At 42.1% G+C, this 18610-nt stretch overlaps 1 protein-coding gene across 5 annotated transcripts in view; it reads right to left on the minus strand.

Moving 5' to 3' along the window:
- Positions 1 to 15208, minus strand: part of CACNB4 (calcium voltage-gated channel auxiliary subunit beta 4) — a 189324-nt gene extending 174116 nt beyond the window's left edge. For 3 of the 5 annotated variants that reach the window (XR_012154249.2, XM_073305465.2, XM_073305470.2), the window contains exons 1-2: positions 14984 to 15207; positions 14509 to 14592 (exon numbers count right to left, since the gene is read on the minus strand). Coding sequence is in view for 4 of the 5 variants with exons in the window: in XM_073305465.2 (XP_073161566.1) it covers positions 14509 to 14592; positions 14984 to 15055 (156 nt within the window). In the remaining variant the exon portion in view is untranslated. Of the gene's footprint in view, positions 1 to 14296; positions 14389 to 14508; positions 14593 to 14882 lie in introns of those variants that run through there. The other 2 variants (XM_073305466.2, XM_073305468.2) reach the window with 2 other exon arrangements.
- Between the last annotated feature and the right edge of the window lie 3402 nt (positions 15209 to 18610).

Here is an 18610-nt window from a genome sequence, read left to right on the forward strand (position 1 = left end):
TGTTCAGAACATAAAGGTTTTCCCAAAGCAAAAAGTCATGATCATAAATCAATAAAGGCAAGGAAACAGAATAAGAAGCAAATATAGTAATATTATTAACAACAAATAGGATAGTAGCATTACCATAACAACAACTTTAATCCAAGGATTTCAAAGCACTTTACAAGCTACGATCCAGGTCTCGCAAGCACTTAAGCACATAACTTTACACAAAGGAGCACAATAAAACGTCAGAGTTACAAACACCTCGGGAATGGAGGTTGTTCATAACTCTGAAATGTTCGTAACTCTGAAAATATTATGGTTGTTCTTTCAAAAGTTTAAAACTGAGCATTCACTTAATATAGCTTTGAAACTTCACTATGCAGAAGAAAAATGCTGCTTTTAACCATCTTAATTTAAATGAAAGAAGCACAGAAACAGTTTCTTTACCTTGTCAAATTTTCTTTTTAACTTTTCCTTTATTTAATAGTTTACATTTAACACAATACTGTACTACTGCTGCCTGACTGTGCACCTCCGGTTCCAAATGAGGTGTGTGGTTTACCGGTCAGTTCGTAACTCTGGTGTTTGTAACTGTGAGGTTCTACTGTAGTTACACTGAGCACAGTAGGGCCACTCATTTGTCAGGTTATTCACATGCATATGTGCAGGATCAGGAGCTATACCTAAAACTTCATTACTCCCTTGTGGACAAGTATGAAAAATACCACTTTACAGATGTGTAAACTGAGGTACAGAGAAGTTCTGCGATTTGTACAAGTCAATGGCAAAACCAGGAATAGGACTCAGGTGCCTGGATTGCCAGTCCCCTGATATAACTACTAGATCACACTCCCTGGTAAAATTCTGTCATTTAGAGATTTGGTGGCAAACTGAGCAAGTTGCTAACCAATATTATGGAGTAAATAATACAGCTGAATTCAGGAAACAATTATTCTGTCTGGGGACACAGAATTTTGATGATCATCTGCAATGTGGTAGCAGGGAGAAAGAGATGTGTGTCCTTTTTTGATTCCTTATGATGTACAAAGGATCCTTGTTTTGATTGTGTGACTAAAAAAATAAGGGAGTAGTGAAGACAGGCAGCTCTTGCTAGTTTTTTAATATTAGAAATTCTTATCTACCCTGTTTTCCCTAGAAGGCTCTATGGACAACTCTAGGATTAGAACATTACAAGCACCAAGAAAGTAAATTCAATTAATTGAGAGAGAGGAGTGATTTTTATTCAGACTCATCAAAAACTCCAGGTTTTGATCATTTTTGCTTAACACCAAATTAACAAAAATAGCAAACCGAGTCTTTGAGAGGAGAGATCTTTTCAACACCTCCTTCCCTTCAGTGAATGGCTGGAGAACCTTCAGTTGCCTGCGGTCTCCAAGGAAAACTCCAGTAAAACACAACTTAATATTTCCGATGTAAAAAAAATAAAAATAAAAAAATTCTGAATTTTCTTTTTTGAATAAAGGAACTTTCAGACCTTGACAAAAACAAGAAGGAGTAGGACCCCATTTTTTCACCTGTAAATTCACCTGGGACAGATTTTGGGAGCCTAAAGGCCACTGTCCTAAAATTCTTTATATCTTGATCCTATTCTTTTCAAGGCAACAGAACACATTCTAGCTAATTCAGGGGCAGAGTCCCATGTAATCAGCTCTGCTTCCTCTATATTCAGCACAGACAATCACATCAAGATTGCATTTGACACAAAATATCGGTGTCCATAGAAACTGCATTGACAGCAAATGCAGGCAAAGCTTTCTCATGGTTTTCGTTTCCAAAATCTGTTAAAATGGCTCTAGTTCCTGTTGTCACATTATAACCATGTGACTGGATCCTTTGTATAATCTAATGTTAACATACAGCTAAGATTCTAGAAAGGAGGCTACAATAAAGTATTACTATTCTGAGCAGCAGCTTATCAATTAATCACAAAACCATGGGAGATGAGGTCACAAAGCTGGAAGCTAATAGATCCCGAGTGCTAATCCCATCTCTAATAGAGTCTTTCTCAAATCATGTAACTCTTCTGCCTCAGTTTCCCCATTAGTAGAAGGGGGATGATAATACTCACGTACATTATAGGTATTAAGGGTTAATTAATTATTGTAGTTCATATGTGTACAGTGCTTTAAAAGTGATAACTGCAAAGTATTAACTCAATAAGTATTATTGTAATCACATAAATCTCAGTGTAATACTGAAAGAATAAAGAATTGTACATGTCACGCTAGAAAATTACATTCAAAGGACCATAGTGTGTACATGTAGAGCAAGAACACAAAAACACAAGAATTGTTGTATCATGAACACAAACAAACAAATCCTGCATGTCATTGTTCATACCTACATTGCTTATGCTATTAATAACTGATTTCCCTTCTGTGACTTTAGGCTATTTTAAAACAGAAACCTTGTTGCCATGGAGACAGTAAGCCGGTCAGCACATCTGCTGAAAAAGAGGATATAAATTTTGTAAGTGTGAATCTTAAAAGCTTAGACTTTTGTCAATCTTTGCGAAAGACTCCATCAAATACACATAAGGGAGGCTATCAATTTGGTTAACTGTCATCTGCAAGATAACTGACAAACACATTCACTATCATTTGCACCGATTACTACTAGCACAGAATGCATCAACATCTGTACATAAGCATATTGAGGATACGAATCATGTTCCACTTCAATGTGCTGCAGTAGCCGTGATCACGGAGCTGTCAGGACAAGAGTTGATTATAAATATCATCTAGCGAAGCTTCATAGGTTGATGGACGGCTCCGAGACACAATTCCTAGTTTTTTTAAACATGCAATCATCGTCCATATTTACCTCTAAACAAAGAAACAAATATAATTCCTCTTGAGGGGGAATATTTTACAGGGAATATAACTTGAGAGAATATTTTCATGAAAAGCCATTGAATTTATTTAGTCTCACAAGTCCCCTTTGAGGAAGAGAAGTTTCACTGTCCCCTCTTTCCAAGTGAAGAAACTGAGGCACGCACAGTTGTGTGGTCCCAGTCACACGAAGTTGGTGGCAGAACCGAAACTAGAATCCAGATAGCCTGTTCTTGTGCTTTAGCCACGAGGTCATGCTTTCTCTATTCCCTTTACTGTCATTTCAGATTTGTGGAGCGCCTCATCTGTGCAAGGGAGAATCAAGGCAGGATTCTTAGATCTTTTTACAGTCAGAAGGAACACAGCAGTTAGCAAGTGAACAGCAGATGTGCATATGCACAGTTGATAGCTGCTGGCTACCACCTGTTACCGCTGCAGAAGTGTTACCAGGGAAGTGTAGATGCAGTCTAAATCCTTCAGGCCATGACACAGCTTGAACTAAGTGTTATGTGACTCTCACGTCCAGGCCAAGTCATAGCAATATCCACTGGGGGTGGAGAGATGAGGAAGGGTTTAGGTGGACCTGGGCTCAGCATAGTTTTTAACAGTCATAATCACCAATCATAGAATCAGGAGCCACATTAAAGACTTACTTGCAGCTCACGAGCCTCAGTCTGAGTATCACTGGTCTAAAGGCTAAATCTACAAAAGGATTTCAGTGTCTAACTACCACGTTAGGCACCTAAGTCCAAACTTTAGGTCCTCAAAACCCCAGCTCAGCTGCTACCCAACTCTGTAGCTTCCCTAACGTCCCTAGGTGTCAACATTTCTGCTGGTAATGTCTTGCAGGTGCCGAAAAATCTGCCAGCAAGCAGGTGCACAGCTGCCTTAGCCATAGGTGCTGGAACTAGGGGTGCTGGAGGTGCTGCCACACCCCCTGGCTTGAAGTGGTTTCCATTACATACAGGGTTTACAGTTTGATTCAATGGCTCTCAGCACCCCCACTATAAAAATTGTTCCAGCACCCATGGCCTCAGCCCTGGAGCCTAGCTCACCCCTAAGCCCCAGCCGCATCCTCACACTAGACATTCTTCTAACCTTCTCACCTGGGCAGCCTGATCCAGTAGGCATTGTCAGAAGCCACCTACCGGATTGGACCCCACTCAAAACCATCACCAAGGGAGGTTCCCCCTCCCCCGCACTTATAACTTTTAGTTCAGAGGTGCTGGAACTAGGCATGCTGCTGCACCCCTTGGCTCAAAGTAGTTTCCATCATACACAGATTGGTTCAATGGCTCTCAGCACCCTCACTATACAAATTGTCCCAGCACCCCTGCCAGAGGTTAGGGCACTCAGCCAGGATGTGGGAGAGCTGGACTCAACCCCCCATCCCAATACGGAACAGGGATTTGAACTTTTGTCTCCACCTTTCTATAACCACTGGGCTATAGAGTCACTGACTCTCTGTCTGGCCCAATGCATATTTAATTATAAATACACAGAGGAATGTCCCATAAGCCAATGGCTATCAAGCTCATCTGGAAGTGTGGAGACCCATGTTCAAGCTCCTTCCCATCAAGCAAAGGAAAGGATTCAACCCGAGTCACTGGGCTCAAAGTTATAAAAGGACTTGAACCACCCATGCCTCCTCATTTATTTTTTTCCCCCAAGAAAGGGCTTATGCACCCAAGTCCAAGAGATGGTCCATGGCTATGAATCCCAAGCAGAGAAAGGCACCTGCTTCCAACCCAGATTTAGGCACCTAAGGCCCTTTGAAGAAATGCCAGGGAGAGGGGTGTGGCCTATGAACTAGTTTAGGTGGCTTCCTGCTCAGCTTGTTGGCTTTTATGGATCCCATTTTTAGGTGCCCAACTCTCCCCATGAATTGTATAAAGTGAGCTTGGGCGCCTAACTCAGGGCTGGATTCCTCTAGGCAACAAGATGCCTAAAAGTTAGGTGCTGAAAAGCTGATCCCTTTGTGGGATTTAGCCCTAAATTCTTTGGACAAGTGGCTGCATCTTTTATTCGCTAGTCAAATGCTTAGTACATTTTAAATGCTGTATAAAGAATAATAATGGTCCACCTCTGTGTCCAACGGATGGGCATACTCCATGACAGCGATTTACATTTTAGAAATTAAGGAGTCATAATAGAATTGAGTTCAGCCTGAAATTCTAATATACTCTTTTGCAGATGTATATTTTATTTTGCCTAATTAGGGTTTGATCCTGAGAGGTGCTGATTTCAATGGGAGTCAGAGTTGCAGGTGACCCGTACCACTCACAATCAGGCCTTATCATAGGAGTTATCCCACATTGGCCTGCAGCGGTGAACCGCAGCTAGTGGGAGCTGCAATCGGACGAACATGTGGATGTGGCAGATAAACAAACCGGCCTGGCCCGCCGGGGCTTCCCCTAAACAAGCGGCATCCCAAGTTTGGGAAACACTGCACTAGACATTTTTAAAATTTTTGGCCATATACAAAGATATTTGAGTTTGGACACAATCTTATTTAGAGCCCACCCCTTCGTACTGCTTGGCCCTTTAGTGAAATTCCAGTGACCCGGTGTCTAACACATCACAATCAAAATCGACATTATGAGTAAAGCTAGAGAGAAAATGGAACACTTCTAGCACAATATGATAAACATCTTTTTCAGAAGTTCATTAATTTTTGAAAAATTTCAGTCAACTAGAGAACTGGGAGATGAAATGTCAGTTCAATAATAAAAATATTTTTTGTATTTTTGTATCTTTTTCTTTTCTTTTCTTTATTTCATACTTAAAAAGAAAGAATCCAGCATATTGACAGAGATTCAGTATTATGTCCTTGCTACAGGATCAAGTTTAAAAAGGAGATGGGCTCAGATGGGGCAAGTTTGTATTTTTAATATAAATACTTTAAAATAAGTAGCAAATGTGGCAAGAAAATTTATGAAAAGAAAGGAAAAGTTTGAGTGTAATTTTACATGAGAGCCACGTGTGCAAATGGCACTTAAGGGCTTGATTCAAAATCCACTTACATAACTGAAAAGATTCTAATTGACTTCAATAGTTTTAGGAACAGGCTTGTACTTATTAAGGCCCCTGATTCAGAAGAACACTCAAGCAAATGTTTAACTTCAAGCAGGTAAACGATCACAGTGCTAATTCAGCAAAGCCCTTAAGCATGTATTTAAAGTTATGCACATGCTAAAGGACTTTGCAAAATGAGGACCAAGTAGAAGAGACAGGGCCAGATCCTGATCTTAGTTACGCAGACTGAGCTACTCTACTTTTACACCTCTGGAACAGAGACCAATGTCTAGCCCATAATCCATGCCCCAAAGAGCCAGATTCTAAAAACTCTTACTTGTATGAGGAAGGGTTTACAGGAACTAGACTTATGTTAGGAAAAAGATGCAGCATGACACAAAGAAAGGTGAGAAGAAGAGGAAAACTTACCAGAATAGGGTCATGAAGTTACCTGCATGCAGCACAAAAATAATTGCTACTGCCTTTTATAAAAATAAATGGATCAACTTAACAGACATACAAGCGCTCAGATACCATGGTCATAAACATGGTATAAATGCATAGCCAGGGCCTTGTCTACCCACTAATGTTGTGCCACTTTAACTATACTAGTATTGTCAAATTAAGTATATTGTATTTTGGACAAACCATACTAGTATAGTAAAGTGGTACAACCCCTCTAGTGTGGATACAGCTACACGGGTATAGAATTGTTTAAACTGGTATAGCTTTTTCCTCCTACAGGAAAGGCACCTTTATTCCAATAAAACTGCGTCCACCCTGGGGGTCATAGCAGAAGAACTATTTTGGTTTTCAAAAAAAATTTAAAAAAACCCTAACTGGAAGTTATACTGCTACAAAGTCTGTGTGCAGACCAGGCCTCAGATGGAACACTGAAGAAGTGGGTTTTGAGGAGTGATCTGGAGGAGAGAGAGGCTACTGTGTGGCTACAGGATCAAAGACGACTAACACGGCTGCTACTCTGAAACCATTCTAATACACAGTTTCACCGGATATGAAAGTCCTTCTTTGTACAGCTGTTTAAGGAGTTCACTTTTCCCTGGGGATTTCTTGTCCAGGTCCTGCTGATGGAACTGCTGCTTTACTGTGTTTACAAAAAGCTTTTGATTAGCATCCCATTGGGGCTTTTCCCCCTAAATTCTGTTACTGCATGCACAACAGAGATTTTAATGGCTTCTGGTTCACATCTATGAAGAAATCACTAACATCTCTGCAGTTAATTTAACAGGCATCATTTGCAATAAAGAAGCAGGCGTTGCGTGTCAGGTAGTTTTGATTTAAAAATGGTTCTGTAGCGATAGCTTTTCAGGATAATTGTGTTGTTTTGCAAGAAGCCATACTTTTCTCACAGAAATAAATTCTATTTAAAAAAATAAAATCAGACCATGAAAATGGTCCTGACCATGAGGCAAATAAAAAAAATTCCCTACAAATCGCACAGCATTGGAACAACATTTGGAGATACAAAAGCTTCCAAAACAATAAATTGTTACTACAGTATTTGCAACATTATAAGCACATGTTTTCAGCTGACCTACTTACTCCCCCATGCTAGCGTGTTGATAATTGACTTTTGTCCCTACGGGGGTTCTTAAATATAATTGAGCAGCACCTGCCACATAAGAAGAACAGTTTTATACACTGATTTCTTGTACAAATATTGTACTTAACAGCTTCAGTACCAGACTTACTCACCCATCCTTGTTTGTGCCAGATATTTGATCATACACTACCAAGCCATCCAGTATTGCAATATCCATGTGTTTCAGCAAAGTGAGGGGATAATTTTCAATAAAAATAGTTCCAAATATTTCTATTAATTAATTGTTAGTTATTTCCAGAAGAAACCTTTCAAGCTAATGGATCCCAAAGTATTTTGGGCCCAATTTGAAATTCATTGAAATCTATGGAAATAATCCCATTTACTTCAGTAGGCTTTGGATAAGTCAGTTTATGATCTTATAATAGTATATAACATTCATACTGGGATCACTTCACCGGATCAATGAAATGCCATTGCCTCTGAAACAGAAGAAAAGCTGTTCAACAATGCACTGAAAAACTACACAACAGTATAGGACAGGAAGTGAGCAGGAATATAGTCTGTTTTAAACTGAAGATGGAGTTCATATCCCCCTAGGAGAAATATGGCTATCAGACCAGTGCTATGAGCTTGTCTTTACAACTACTTTGTTTGCAGGAAGCGGAGGTGTAAATCTACCAGGCACTAGCCTGCTATGCAATAAGTGTCCATGTGGACCCTGCTGCCATGCACTCAAAGTTCTCTAGTGCGCTTTAATCTACTCCCATTTCAAACTCCCAGCTCTTTGAGTTGAGGTCCTGCCTCAACTCAGGGACCTAGACTTGATGACTTATCCTGCCCTACATTTTTATGATTCTCTGAACAGCAGCAGCAAGGGTAGGTTTATACCCCACCTTGCCATGAACTAAGGGTTCATGCAGACAAGCCCTAATACACTATTCTTATGAAAAGAGGCCTCAAGTTCAATATAGAACTACTCACATGTGTAAAATAGCCTATGGAAGTAAGTGTTTGTAGAATCGGGACCTTTGCAGGGCTCTGATACAGCAAAGCACTTTAAAACAGAAGTAGTCCAATTACTGTGTGCTTAAAGTTTAGCACATGCTTAAATGCTTTGCTGAATAGGAAGGAGGGTCACACCATTCTATTGCCTTTCACTTTGTGCAGCTTATTTGTCCTCAGTAAAAGTTCTGACTCAGACATTAAGCCATTTTAGGAAGAGAAAGACCAGTTCACTTAATTCTATAAATAATTTTCATACTACCCCAATGACTTTCAGCATATGGATATTTGTCTCCATCTGTAACTCATTCCATCTACTTTCATCATTATAACTTATCATATGTTCAGAACCAATTATGGGCATTAATGGTCATAATTCCAAGTTTGTGATATTGTAAGTAATATTTCTGCCATTACGGACACATATATAAAACTGAAAACATTTTGCTAATTTTTACCACTATTAGACAATCTGGAAAAAATGCAAATTTAAAAAAGATCATTTCACAATTTAAAGTTTACCAAAAATGTTATTTTTTTTCTAAAGATTTCTGTAAGAAGAAATGTAAACTAGAACCAAAAAAATTAGCAACAAAGAATGGATCATCTTGAAAAGGGACCATCACACTGTTGTTATGCATTTCACACACACACATTCAGAAAATTCCATATTTCCACTGACACTGTGGATTTACTCCAGTAACTGACTGCAGTTTATAGTACAGTTGAGGTTTAGATCAGATTTAGTATAAACTCTACTTACTGTGCTATCACTACATAGTTTGGTGATGCAGGTTAGAATTTATCTTTTAAATGTTGCATATAAAACTAAAACATTACAAAACATCTCCATTTTAATCTCTGCCAATTGATATTTTTCTGCCTGCGTCCCAGACAGCCTGATCCTTATCACAGAAAAAAGGGGGAGGCTCCCAGTAACTGAGATGACCAACAGGATACACCTAATTACTGCTATACATGCTATGAGTTAAAAAAGTTTCTATTCTCTTTCCTAATGAAAAGGAATTCAAATACTAACCATGAAGTCTGAGAATAGTCACAACCAGACTCGTTCTCGCACAAAGGAAACACAGGGAGCATCTTTGCGCAAAGGAAATGTTGTCTTGTGCTGTTAAATTGACATATGGGAAGGAATTTATTATAGTAAATTCATGGAGAGAGTTAATGTGACCGTTTCCTAAATGCCTGCTTAAAGCGAATTCTTCCACGCTCTTTCCGTCATGGGTGGGTGGGAGGCAATCTAAGAGTTATTTTTGTTGTTGAACTCATGCAGCTCAAATGAAAGCTTCTTACTGTCTTTATTAAATGAATTATTGAATCTCCCACTGTTAAAGGTTTCAAGTAAACATGTACAACTTTTATTAATTATTATTATTATTACTTTAAATCTCTAGTGTCTGTAATAACCTCTCAGAAGATGACATTGTTTTCTCTACCAATCTGCTCCTTTTTCATTTGGGTAATGCAGATTCTTTTAGTGGATTTATTTATTTTGCTATGATTTGAATGGATTTGAAGTCCTATTTATTTAACAGCTTCAGCCTATATAGCACCTCATTGTGCCAAAACATATCAGATACTGGTGCAGAAACAGCAACCATGTCAGCACAGTTCTGGGAATAGCTTTACTGACTGTATTTGCTACTACTACTACTGCAGAGTTGGCAGAGAAAGCACAATTCATTGTCTTGAGACCCAGAGATAGTGGCTGTTCCTGGGAAATCTGTTGGTGATAGTGTGGTGGATTTTAAAAAAAGCCAGTAGACTGAGCCTGATTTCCAAAGTTGCACCTGCAGAACTGCAGTATTTGTATAAACAAATTGGGTATTTAGTCACACAAGAGGCAAGCTAGATTTTTGCATGTGCTAGCTGTTTGCATGTGCAAATCCCCAACAATGAGGCCAGATAGATGCACAGTTATGAGTTGTGCAGGCAATTATGACAACTAAGCATGCAAGTTAGTACATTTTTTGTGCACCTATATATTCACATGTGCAGTTTTGAAAAATCAGGACTTTCACATCTAGAAGACTTTCTCCATCAAGGGCCCAGTTCCGTATCTTCTGCACACTCACAATTCCTAGTAAAATCAATACATTTTGGGTGTGCAAGAGAAGATTTAGCATCAAACTATTACCAATTATAAATAAGATCAAAGTGCCAGGCCTCAAATATTTCATAGAATATCATAGAATATCAGGGTTGGAAGGGACCCCAGAAGGTCATCTAGTCCAACCCCCAACTATTTGACAGTGCCCCTTCAATAACAGATGTGTATCTCTTTAGTAGGGCATTATATGGGGTTTCCATGAGTAAAGACAGACCTCTCACTTGATTCCCGATGAGATAGACTACCAGCTATTCAGACATACTATGGTTAAGAACTACACAAAGCCCTGGAACATGAGAAACTGAACAAACTGCAAAGCACAGGGAACATTTCCACATTTGAACACAAATAAGATGTCAGATGCAATAGAACTCAATTGTGACAGCTAGGTAGTTAGGGCCTGACTCCCAAACAGTTATACAAGTAGCCCCACTGGCTTCAACTGGGCAGTCATCTAAATACTACTCCTGTGAGTAAGGTTTTGCAAGGTCAGCTGCAGAGAGCCCAATCCCGCATAGTGTTGAGCACCACTGGGAGAAACTGAGTGCCCTGCACTCCAGTGGGAATTCAGAGCACACTGTAACATGCAGGAACAGATGCTCAGTTCCCTTACAGTGCAAACGAAAAATGACAACAAATAAAATGCAGTCTTACTTCCACAGTCGATGTTTTAACGCTACACTGGAAATCCATCACTTTAAAGAATGTAACAGAAAGAGTCTAAAAGATTCTCCCTGACAAGTACAGTAAGCACCCACACCCTTTCTGGAGGACCTGCTGAACTGGCTCAATCCATGAACATGAACTAAAATTGGATTCATGTATTTTTTGTTGCAATTATTCTAATTATTTGGCTTCAAGTCATGTTAAGTTTCATGTTCTTCTCTGTGTTGTGCTACAGTGATGCCTCATTCTCATTTCCAATGAAAACAAGGATTGCTAGAGCTGAATTGCTGTCATTCTGGTTTGTGCAGCTGCAGTGAATAGAAAACATCACAAAGCAATTGGAAATTATTAGTTCTATTGGTTATATATTTCTCTTTTCTATGGAGTTATCATGATTCACCATTTCAGTGTCCTGCACTACAATACAGTATAGTTAAATGAAAGACGTTTTCCATGGCAAACATCCCGAAACTGTTCAGGGCCCAATCCTGCCTTCCTTGCACTCCCACTGGGAGTTTAGCATGTGGAATGAATGCAGGATTAGACCCCAAAACAAGAAAACTCTTTAGATATAAACAAAGAATGAACAAACCATCAAAGATTGGCATTTTATAATTTCCTTCTTTAAAACTGTGTTTACTGAGCACACATCACGTGGAAAAGAAGGCCAGAGCTTCAATCAGACCATGGATGTTAGTTTTTAATCGGGGCAAGCTAGCAGCCAACAATAGAAAAGTGGAAATAGAAGGCAAAGAGTGAATACAGACAGGAGGATGTCACCTAAATTGCTCCTGTGACATCCTTGTCGTGCCAGAAGGAGGAAGATTATTGCTGGAGGATAATTAGTACCCACAGATCTAAAACTAAAACATCTTTGCCAACTCTCACAATTTAGTCACAAGTTGCACAATATTTGGTGTTTTCCTTAAAGCCCCAGCTCCTGGAGTGAAGTAACTACTTGAAAATTTCAGCTTTTTTTTTTTTTAAAGTACATTTCTAGCCCTTATGGTTGCACAGAATAATTTGAAAACATGACCCAATTGTACACAAATAGCTCAGAAACTAGAAGACACATACAAAGAACCCAAAGTGTAATATTAAAATCATCTCTGAGCCAAACTCACGATTTTTTTTTTAGGCCTGACTCGTAATTTTTGAACACCTGGTATTGGCAATAGTGCATAAGTTCAGATCCAAATCCAAACTTCACCCGAAGCTTTGGGGTGTTCAGATGCAGGTCTGACTCAGATGGATAGAAACGATAATTACAGTTTCTATCCAATAAAATGCTACAGTCCTGACCCTGCAATCTAATCTGCACGGGCCCTATGTGGGGCTCTGCACAGACACAAAAGTACCCACCACATAAATGTAAGCACAGCATTAGGGCCTAGCAATGCAAAAAAATAACCCTCAGTGGGATCCGAGTTACTACAGAGAATTCTTTCCTGGGTATCTGGCTGGTGAATCTTGCCCACATGCTCAGGGTTCAGCTGATTCCCATATTTGGGGTTGGGAAGGAATTTTCCTCCAGAGCAGATTGGAAGAGGCCCTGGGGGTTTTTCACCTTCCTCTTAGCATGGGGCAGGGGTCACTTGCTGGAGGATTCTCTGCACCTTGAAGTCTTTAAACCATGATATGAGGACTTCAATAGCTCAGACATAAGTGAGAGGTTTATTGCAGGAGTGGGTGGGTGAGATTCTGTGGCCTGCATTGTGCAGGAGGTCAGACTAGATGATCGTAATGGTCCCTTCTGACCTTAATATATATGGGTCTACAAAATACAAGCTCCAATGCATAAAAATCCACAATTTTTGCCAAGTTAATTTCAATTTCAATTTGCTTCAAAATAAAGTTGCAAGGAAATTCAGACAAAAGTATTTGGGGCTGCTTTAAAAAATGTCTCCAATGATTTATTAAGCTTAGTTTACAACGAAATGGCTCATAGCCTAAAAAAAGAGACTGTTTCTTATGAGAACAACAGGACAAATAACCTTTTGATGTTTTAATTTTAATTTCAAATCCTGCTGCTGTAATGTTCAGTGTTTATGGAAGAAAAATCAGTAAAATATAAAATTATTTTCTCACAAATTATTTTCGGGTCATTTAAGAGAAAATTACATTAAATTATGTCTAATATGTGCTGAACATGCCAGTATCACTAGATATATAAAATAATAAACACTGTCATTTATTTTCATACACAAATAACAAATGTGTCATATCTAAAAAAAACAAACAAAACAAACCCCTGTGTATATTGTATGGAGGCCCTAATATTTCAGGTGCTGCAGTTGGCAGTGCTGAAGTTCCCTGAATACACTAAGCTACCAAGTAGGGTCTTAGAAAACAGCAGAATTCTTCAGTATACATTGTACGGGGGGGGGGGGCGTGAATTTGCTTCAGGCAAATCTAAATAAAAGGACTCTGCAGTCAGCACTTGATAGAACTGGCTGGATGTGACCCAGGTTATCTCAGGGCACCTAGTAGTCCATCTTCCTGCTTTGTGGCCGAGAGGGACTCTAACAGACAGTATCTCAAAGCCTAGCGGGTTGTCAGCCAGCATTTTCGAGAAATAAATACTCCACAACTAGAAAGAGTTAAATCAGAAATGCTGCCAATTCTTGTGCCCTTACGAGTTTAACCAAGGCGAATCCAAGTCAATGGGAGCCATTCCCTCTTCATTTCCGCTCTCACTCCCTTTACCTTGCCCAAACCCTTGGGAAACAGGGAGCTGCAAGCGCCCTTATCTAAAAGCCCCTCTCAGCCAAATCTCAGTGATGTTTCTGTCCCGAAAACTTCCTTCATGCCTCTTTACGCAAACAAACTCGTTTACCCAAAGGTTTCTAACTACACCTGAGATCTTTTAGATCGCCGGGACTCTGCTGTGTAACCCCCCAGACGCTGTATTTCCATGGGGGCCTGTCTTATAGCAAAACGAATACGGACTAAATGACTAAAACCAAAGCAAGTTAAAGCCGCAGCGCAGACCTGGTTTGCTGGGGGGGGGGGGGGTTGGGGGAGAGAGAAAAACCGACTTTGAAAAGCCTTGGCTAGACACAAGGGGGTGAAATATCCCACCTTTCCCCGGCCGCCCGGAGCGCTGGGCGCGGCGGGAATCCCTGGGACAGGCATTTCCCCAAAGAAACTCGATTCGCACCCAACGGGCCAGCTAGGAGCCGGCCCGCAGGGGACACTCAGCGGCTAGCCGGGCGGTGCGGTCCCCGTCTCCGCCCCGCCCTGCGGCTCGGCTCGGCTCGCCCCCCGCCGCTCCCCGCGGGCCCGCGCCGTACCTGCCGGAGGATGAAACTGGTGGACGTTGTGCTGCCGTCGGATCGTTTCAAGCGGCTCCGCCGGGTCGCCGTCCCGCGGGACACCTGCACTCGCCGCGGGAGGGGGAGGGGGAGGGGGGGGGGGGAGAAAGACAGATCGGGTCACAAGGGCGCGGGGAGCCCGCGGGGAGCCCGCTTCGCCGGGGCAGCGGCCGGTCCAGCCTGGCCAGCGCCGGGAGCGGAGCCGGCCGCGCTGCCCGGACGCACGAAGGGCCGGTGGCTCAGCCCGGAGCTCCGGTAACGGGCCACCCCCTAACCGAAGCCCGCCGGCCCTGCCCGCGCCCGCCCCAGCCCCGCCGGGGATGGAGGGAGCGAGGCTCCAGCCCAGCACCCACCGCAGCCATTGCAGCCCGGCGCCGAGGCGATGCTCCCCGCGCCCAGGCAGCCGCCGGAGCCCGGAGCCGGGAAGGCGGAGAGCGGAGCAAGGGGGAGGCACCTGGAAGACGGGGGGGTGCAGCCCGTCCCCCAGCCCGTTCTTGCCGTAGGAGGGGGGCGGGGGCTTGGACATGGCTAGCGCGGCATCGCCTCTGCCCCGGCTCCAGGCGCGCTGAGCGGGCTGCCGGCCAGCGGGGCGAGCGCTGCCTTCGCCTCTCCCTGCCCACTCGGATCAGGGCTGCCTTGCTGCGCCCGCTCCCGGCAGCCTGCCCTGGGCTGCGTGGGCGGCGGGCGCTCCCATCGCCACGCCTTAAAGCGACAGTGTCTCGTCCCTGGCGCCGGCGCCACGCGCGCGCCCGTGGGGGAGGTGTTGTAGAAGAAGCCAGTGAGTTCTTTTTTGGGGGGGCGAGGACAGGGAAGTTTCCCCTCCCCTTCCCCCTCCGAAACAGGGTGTCCGCTCTCCAGCTGTAAATATCCAGCAACTTCCCAGCCCCTTCCCCCCATTTTCCTGTAGCGGCACCATCATTTCCCAGCCCGCGGTTTACCATGACCTCTTTGTGTGGCGCACGCCCACGCTCCCCAAAAACACACACACTGTAAATTAGGTTCAGCCACCTCCCTGCCCTGGGAAATGTATCTTCTAGCAGAACCCCTGGAGACGATCTTTCTGTGCCTAATACTAGCCTTTCTAAGCAGATTAGCATGCACTAGTGACCTTGCTCTGTCCTTGCCCTAAAGAGCTGTCAGTATATGAATAAGATGAAAGACAATAGGTAAAATAGGTAAAATCACCAGCCAAAAGGAACAAAAGGTACCAGGTTGTTATAATTTGTTATATGATTACCATGTAGCCGTCTTCCCTTAGAGCCACAAACTCAAGCTCTTAATGTATCTAGAAATCTCATAAGTAAGCCAATGCTGCTGCACTCACATACGCATCCCTGTGAAGTGCCACTGAAGTCAATTAGTGGGCAAAGGGTTCACCCTAATGGGTCTCAGTCCAGGGTTGGGGATAAATTACTGCCTGAAGCTATCACTGTCTCTAAGGATTTTTGGCACACTGGGCAGATTGGAAAAGGCATGTGCACACACACACACACCAGTTTAAAAGAAAAATCAAGATTGAGCACTACTGCTTTAAAAGAAGTCAAAGATTTGATGTGATATGTTATTAGACAGGTGGCTTGTACAATAGGGGCTAAATAGTTGTTCTGAATGTGGATCATTTCAATGCACCACAAAAGAGGGGAATAAATGTATATTTATACAGTGCATACACACGCATAAATAATGTTATGGCAAAAGATGGTATTGGTTTGCACGTTAGGGGGTCATTGATAGAGCTGGTCAGGAAACCAAATTTCCCTTGCACAATACATTTTGAATTTTCAGAATTTTTTTTCATGCGGAATTAGGATAAAAAGACAACAATTCAGAAATTTTCACAGAACTGAAATCCTGCAATAATTTGTTCTGGAAGCACTGAAATATGTTCTGAAACAAAATATGCTAGGGGCTCACCATTGCTATTAAGTGGTGGGTATTCCTGAAACAGAAGAATCATATCAATTTCAGCCAGGAGCTTTTAAGGCTTTGGGGGTTCCTGGCTCAATAGCAGCTCCCACATGCAGACTGTTTCAGAGATGGTGACCCCAGGGCTTCCAAGCTCCTGGACCTGCTTGTTACCTGGCCTATCTGACTCTCAAAGCCTGGGGAGCCAGCTGCCCAGAGAGTTGGACAACCCAGGTAGCTGGCTCTGGAGGCTGGAAGCTCTGGGGTCCCTGGTCCTCAGAGAGTCTTTCTGGGGCTGCTGGCTATCCTGGAACCACAGACCCTGGATATCGGGATCCCAACTCCAAAGCAGTTCTTCAGGCAGGATGCCAAAGAGCTGGGTGGGCAAGCTGGCAAGAAACCTGGCTGGCACACAAGTTTTGAAACCTATGTTCCATTGGAAGATTTGTCAAAACTGACACATTTCCACTAAATGTTTTGCTTTCAACAAATTGGTATTTTCCCAATGGAAAAACATCGTCAGAAAATTTCTGACTAGTTCCAGTCACCGATGATAGGCATGCAGGATGAAATTCTTAATAGAAAGAGTTGAAGATGTCATGCAGTAACTTCCATCAGAGACTCATTAAGGGACTGGGTATGCACAGTGTGGGCTGTTGGACCTCCCTGAGCTTCCTTTATGTTGCTAAACACAGGAGAGTTAATGGCCAGTCCACCTTTTCCAGACCACGTGGTCAGAGAGAAGCCCTGAACTAGTCTCTGATGGAGACTCTGATAGAGCCTTTTGATCTTACACAGAGATCCTGAAGAAGAGCTCTTCAGGGAGAACCAATCCACTGATATGATTTGCATGCCCTAGCCAGTGAAGTGGCTGCATGCAAACTCTCTCACTCTCTGCTGACCTCTAGCGTCAGTTAAGATTTTATTTAATTTAGACATTTAGAGTTTTTTGGTTAGCTTTCCTCATTATGTTGCAGAGCAGACTGCTCAAATGCAATTCCTAAGATGTTCATCAGGAGAAAGAGGTGCAGCTGATATGAACCTTCTGTTTTTCCAGACTCTAGAAAGAGCACAGAATTTCTGACACCATAGTGCTCCAGCAAAGTTCAGGCATTAACACTTCAGGCTGATGTAGCCAAAGGTTGGTATGGAGATATGTGGTGGCAGATTATGAAAAGATTTTTAAACATGGATGTATCTCCAACATAAAGAACAGAAAAATCGTATTGAAACCATCAAGTAATTCTGTGTCTCATGCATTTTTAATTGTATCAGCCTTCAGAAAAAAATTAAGTTAATGTTTTATCCACTATATATTTTGTCCAGCTTTTGCACTGCACTTCTTTTAACAGAAGACACATCAACTGGGTGCATTTATATCCAGATTAAAACTATTAAACCAAATGCAGATATGCATCTCAAATGTACCTAATTTTGAGGGATATTTATTTACATAATACTCTGCTCTCAAACTTGATGTCACTTGTTGAAAATTATTTACAACAGAAATAATAAACAGATTTTATTTACAGTAGTGAATCATACAGCATTATATTTTCTACATGAACGATACCTTCTTACATACTGGATCTTCACTGCACTGTGTCACATTCACAGCTTGGTAGGTTGAGGTATGAATGCAGATGCCCAAGGTAGGAACACATCTAGGAGCATAATTTAGCCCACTGACTCTAAAATTGTTTATCTGGAAAGAAAATCTGTCCATGTAAAAATCAATGGTTGTTCGACCTTCTACAGCATCCTCCACCACAGAACATTACTTCACAGGCATGAGGTAAATTAGAGTACTATTAATTTCAATTTACAGAGCATAAAAATAAGGCACAGAGATTAAGTGATTTGTTCAAAATTGCACAGGAAATCTGAGGAAGAGTTGAAAACAGGACCCAGGCTTCCTGCTCCCCATTCCTGTGGCTTTACCTGAAGCACATCACACCTCTGACTGAAGTGAGGAGGGGAGGTGGGTACCTACAAGATGAGTTTGCCACTAGACAAAAAAAAAAACAAAAAAAAACCCCACAGCAACCCATAACTGACACCTGCTCCCCGCCCTCTTGCGGAGTACGATTGGGTTTTTCCAGCAAAACCAGTATTGAATGTGTATTCTGACCAGGACTGTGGGGGAGAAGAGAAGGAAAGCAAAGTTCACAGAAGA

The sequence above is a fragment of the Lepidochelys kempii genome, chromosome 11 (genome assembly GCF_965140285.1).
Source record: "Lepidochelys kempii isolate rLepKem1 chromosome 11, rLepKem1.hap1, whole genome shotgun sequence".
NCBI classification, from domain to species: domain Eukaryota; kingdom Metazoa; phylum Chordata; order Testudines; family Cheloniidae; genus Lepidochelys; species Lepidochelys kempii.